This window comes from Nelumbo lutea, chromosome 2 (assembly GCF_056320005.1).
Source record: "Nelumbo lutea isolate HS-2025 chromosome 2, American lotus-T2T, whole genome shotgun sequence".
Lineage (NCBI taxonomy): Eukaryota > Viridiplantae > Streptophyta > Magnoliopsida > Proteales > Nelumbonaceae > Nelumbo > Nelumbo lutea.
In genome coordinates, this window is record NC_142685.1 from 39,923,437 (window position 1) to 39,928,923 (window position 5,487).

A 5,487-nucleotide genomic window follows, 5' to 3' on the forward strand; every position below is an offset into this window, starting at 1 on the left:
TAGACCCTAACCCTAAATGTTGGGGTTAGGGTTGGCCCTGGTCAATTTGGGTCATCCCATAAAATAATTGAAATTAAAAAAATAAAGAAAAAATACATGAAAAATGTCAAAATTAAAAGAATTAGCCTTAAATTTCCAAATACAAAATAAAAAACTTGAACATTTAACAATTTAAAGAGTAAACAATAAAAAGTAAAGACTAAATAGAGAAAATTAAAGAGTGGAAACTTCTAACAATATATAAATAATCCCAATTATACTTGACAATCGGGTCAATGGATTGACCCTTGACTTGACCCAACCCAGCCAAGTTTTTTTGGAATCAGGTTGGATCGGGTCATTTTCATATTTGGGTAGCTAAATATGAGACCCTAACCCTGTTTTTTCGGGTTAAATTGGGTCGTGTCCAAAACATTCAGCTTACTAATTTTCATAATCTAATTCGTTTTAGCTTGACCCATATTCGGCCAGGTCCACCTAGTGACATGACACTATTTCCTTGGCAATGACATAACACTATTTCAAGGGAGGTTTTTATGATTGTCATAAACGTTAGGCGAGGTTTTTATATTTTACCCTAAAATTTAATACAGTGAGAGTAGAAGTGCCAAGTGCCACTTCAACTCACTGAAGCTGAATCTATCAGTGAAGCCAGTAACGAACAGTAGATTTATCTCAGCTCAAGCAAGCATTACGATTTGTTTTTTCTTCTCAAACAAGCATAATCGAAGGCACGTCTCTATAGTCAATAACAGACAAAAGAAAATTATAAAGATATAGTCTGGAAGGTTTTGTTCTATTTGATTTTTTTTCTCAAGTTGCGATCTTCTATTGATGAAACTTGTTTCTTGTGAAAATGCAGATCGTTTCTGAAATTCTTAAATCTGAAAAAAGTATTCTGCTGCAGAACTAAATTATTTATTGGAGTTTTGTTTACAAAAGTGGAGGCCCATTCCATCGAAGTTGAGTTGCTCTTCCGTTATTGCAGCTTGAATTCTCAATTTCTGAATTTCGAAGTTGCAGATCACAGAGTATTTGCATCCCGAAGACTAATGAATTTTATTTTGGTATGTTAACTTCTCTTCTAGTACTTCCAGCTCTGTACTTTCTGTTAACAAAATTTTATCTTCTTTTATTCATTTCTTTCTAATTTTCGTAAAATTATTTTTTTCAATGGCCCATTACAGGTGTGATTATGTTTCCCTTTTCGTTTTTCATTGGTGGGTTGTGGGAGGGGGCTTGTTCTTTAGCTTTTAGTCTGAAATCTGTCTACTAACTTTCTGCTAAAAATGCTTCACTTTCAGGTATTATTTAGTTGGTGGTTACTGATTTAATTGTTAACCATGATCACTAGGCTTTATTTTTAGTTGCTGTTACTGTTGTTATTTTGAAGATTTATCTTCTTGGTTTTCTACTGAAGTTGCTTAACTTGGTGACATGTTAATAGATGGTGTTACTAACTCGCTCTCGTTTTCTGTATTCATCAAATCAGTACTTGAGATCTGTAGTTTGAATCTGTTTGGTTAATCGTGGGTTTGAATCAAGTAAAATATCACGTATTTTTTTTTAATCTTTAACACAAATACTTTCATGCGTTTTCCTTGTGGCTGATCTAGGGCTTCTGTTGAATTTCAGGGACCAACGAGATAGTAAATTCCTCAGCTGATAACTGATTGAGTGGTTCCCTTGGTTACTAAGGTGGTTGATGCTTTAGGATATGGCTTATGCACTTCAATATAAAAAATTATGTCAGGTTGAAACCAGGAGACGGATTTTGGTGATTGGTATAATAGGTGCAGCAACTTTAGTATTTCAGTTTCTATCTCTTTCCCATGGGAATTTTTTATTGTCTATGCTACCAGCTATTAGAGGTCCACTACTTGGAAAGAGAAGCTTTCCAATTGAAGATTCATCCCCTACGCACATGATGATTGGTAATTTAACCCTTTCAAGTGATGTGAACTTCATGGAATCATCTTTGGTTCTTGGGATGGTGAAAGCTTCAGTTATGGAGAAGCAAAAGGAGGACAGCAATGAAACAAAAGATATGGATAGAGACCAAAAAAACGATTATTCATCAGAGGAGGCCATTGACACAGAATACAATCTGGAATTTGATGAGGATCAAGATTCATATAATGAAACTTCATTTGGAAAAGCTGTTGATCCGGTTACAAATTTCAAATTGGGTAGTGTAAATAATCCAAGAAGTGATTCTATACTAGAAAAGGCCAGAGAAACTGAACATGTTCTTGCAATAGAGGAAAGTAAGCAAAAGGTTAATGATTTATCATCCAACAACACATTGAGACCAGGCATCAGTTTGGAAGTGGAAAAGCATCAAACTCTGGACACTGGTATGAAACCTCCACCGCCTAAGCTAGCACCAGAAACTTCTCTGAATGAGACAGACTTGCTCAGAAAATTGGATAAAAATTCAAGAGTTTCTATCATGTCATCCCCCTCAAATTTAGTTTTGGTGAGTAATCAAGTGACAGAAACACTACCCAAGGACAATAAACCTGAGATACTGCAAAGTGGTTCCATTGCTTTAATCAAAAACTCCACAACCATTAACATCATAATCAAGAAGAATGGGGGGACACCAACAATATCAATATCCCAAATGAATAGTTTATTATTTCAGAATCGAGTTTCTTTCAACTCAAAGGTATATATTTGGATCTTCAGATTCTAAAGGGATTTAGTTTAATTATTTTGAACTGAAAGTTGCTTTAACCTTCTAGCTTGATTTTCTTTCTATTCTTTACTAGAGGGCAGAACGGCTCCCAGTCCGTGATAGGGAACTTATATATGCAAAATTACAGATTGAGAATGCTCCTATTGTAAGGAATGATCCAGAACTTCATGTTTCTGTTTTTCGCAATCTCTCTACATTTAAAAGGTAATCTCCACATCTGAATGGTGGTGCAGGTGTACAAGAATTTTCAAACACAATTGATCATTGTAGATATTAAGACTTTAAGATTAGTAATTCTCCTTTAATATTCTTGTATGTAGGAGTTATCAGTTGATGGAACGCATGCTCAAAGTCTATATTTACAGAGAAGGAGAAAAACCAATTTTCCATCAGCCAAATCTGAAGGGAATATATGCCTCTGAAGGATGGTTTATGAAATTAATGGAAGGAAACAAACAGTTTGTTGTGAAGGACCCAAGAAAAGCTCACTTGTTTTACTTACCTTTTAGTTCGCAAATAGTAAGGACAATTTTGTATACACGTGAGAATTTCCATGGTGGGAGGAACCTGGCTCTGTATTTGAAGAAATATGTGGACACGGTGGCAGCTAAATACCATTTTTGGAATAGAACTGATGGAGCAGATCATTTTCTTGTTGCTTGCCATGATTGGGTATGCTTCCATGCCTCTTTCAGATTTAAATTCTATCAGTTTTAATCATTGGATGACTAATATATGTGATTTCTTTTATATTAGTATAATCAAGAGGAAATAGAAAATCGATTAAAGCATGGCATTAATTTTCCTTTGTGATGTAACTGGAGTTTCTCAGGCCCCTAGAATAACAAGGCATCATATGAGTAAATGCATCAGAGCTCTTTGCAATACTAATATTGCTAGAGGCTTTCAAATAGGCAAGGATGTGAGCCTTCCAGTAACATCTGTGCGTAGCATGAAGAATCCTCTAAGATACCTTGGAGGCAAACCCCCTTCAGAGAGGCCTACCTTGGCATTCTTTGCAGGAAGCATGCATGGATATCTCCGTCCAATCTTGCTACAGTACTGGGAAAACAAAGACCCAGAGATGAAAATATTTGGTCCAATGCCTCGGGATGTTGAAGGCAAAATGAATTACATAGAGCACATGAGGAGTAGCAAGTATTGCATCTGTGCTAGGGGTTATGAAGTTCACACTCCTCGGGTCGTGGAGGCAATCTTCTATGAGTGTGTGCCAGTGATAATATCTGATAACTATGTGCCACCATTCTTTGAGGTCTTAGACTGGGAAGCATTTGCTGTCTTCATTGCAGAGAAAGATATTCCAAATTTGAAGAATATTCTCCTTTCAATTCCAGAGGAAGTCTACCTTGCAATGCAGCTGAGAGTGAAGAAGGTGCAACACCATTTTCTGTGGCACAGTAAGCCTGTGAAGTATGACATATTTCATATGACCCTTCATTCAATTTGGAGCAATAGGATTTACCAGATATAGCACAGATAAGGATGTGGCAAAGATTTTAGATTCTTGAATCTGAGAACATAGGAGAATGAGCATATCTGAAAGACTGATTTGCCACCCAGAGCAGAAGGTGACACAGCAAAGGGAGAATGGAAACACAAATAACTACAGCATGTGAGCATAGAGGTGGACAAGTGAAAGAGTTAAATGTTTTGCTGAATCTGTCTCTTTCTGTCTAGATCTTCTCCCATGTCAGTACAATAAAGAGAAGGTTATGGTTGAAAGTAAACATGTTAGAAAACGAAGAGAAGAACCATGGTAGTTGCTGAGCCTTTCAGTAAATGTCTTGCCAATAGACCATTGTATAACTGAGTTCATTGTTCATAAAAGGGACTCAAGCCTTTACATAGCACTTTTTTTTTTTTTTATCACTTTATTTCATCAGTGGAGATACAACAGCGAAGTATAATTTAATGGAGTAGATCATATGGACTAATAGTGGTCACTGCAGCAGTTTGGATGGTCAAAAAACTTTCTATTGATATGGATTTCCATTTGTTCAGAATGCTCTATATTCATAAATGCTGTCATCTGATAATAACTATGGACGTTTTTTTTTCCATCTACACCTGAAACTGAAGATATTATCGATACCTACAATGCTGCTATCATTTAAATTTATAAGCACACATTATGAGAAATTCTTCTCATCTATCTTGTAGTTCTAGAAACCCTACGTTGAAAAGGTTGGGTCATAGAAATTTGGAGGAAAAGCGCTTTGAGGCATATCTGAAGACACCGTCTTTAGAACGTTTTTTTGCCCCCACTTAGTTTTACTGGGTTTATTGTTGGGTTACAGGCAAATCCGTTATCAAGATACAACAGAGCCTTTTGTGAGAATCTACAACTAACAAAGTTGAAGTGTTTTCAAAGAAACATTCTTTGAGACAATAACAAACTGATCTGAGAGAGACGATAGTGTTTTTCAAAAAACTTGTGTTCAAATGCTTGATTCACACTCCTTAAATAATTCTTCAAGAGTCATGGAACAAAGAAAGTTGCTGGTTCAGAAAATGCTCATTGAACAGTCACAATTTAAAATGTGACTATTAAATGATTATTAACTTTGAATAGTGCCTCTTGATCACATCCTATCGAATTGTGACCGTTGATATTGCACCAAAGGTCAAAGCTGTTCTCCGCGAGACACACGAGTGCATGCAAAGTGTCTCATTACGCCACACACGCACATGTTGTGCAGTAATAAACCTCCATACCTTTATTTTTAAGGAGTGTAGAAAAGCTCCTATTTAAACACTTAAAACAA

General features: G+C 36.0%; 1 protein-coding gene across 3 annotated transcripts; it reads left to right on the top strand.

Moving 5' to 3' along the window:
* Positions 1-526: 526 nt before the first annotated feature.
* LOC148870029 (putative glycosyltransferase At3g07620) lies at positions 527-4,722 on the top strand. 3 transcript variants are annotated; one of them, XM_088967716.1, is made up of 7 exons: positions 594-731; positions 863-1,067; positions 1,188-1,304; positions 1,636-2,671; positions 2,775-2,905; positions 3,022-3,373; positions 3,534-4,722. In XM_088967716.1, the coding sequence occupies exons 4-7, from the start codon at positions 1,718-1,720 to the stop codon at positions 4,191-4,193; spliced, it is 2,097 nt and encodes a 698-aa protein (XP_088823842.1). In that variant the 5' UTR covers positions 594-731; positions 863-1,067; positions 1,188-1,304; positions 1,636-1,717; the 3' UTR covers positions 4,194-4,722. The 3 variants fall into 3 exon arrangements, with proteins under 3 accessions (XP_088823840.1, XP_088823842.1, XP_088823841.1); XM_088967714.1 differs by lacking the exon at positions 1,188-1,304 and having other exon boundaries at positions 527-731; XM_088967715.1 differs by lacking the exon at positions 1,188-1,304 and having other exon boundaries at positions 595-788; positions 908-1,067.
* Positions 4,723-5,487: the final 765 nt, after the last annotated feature.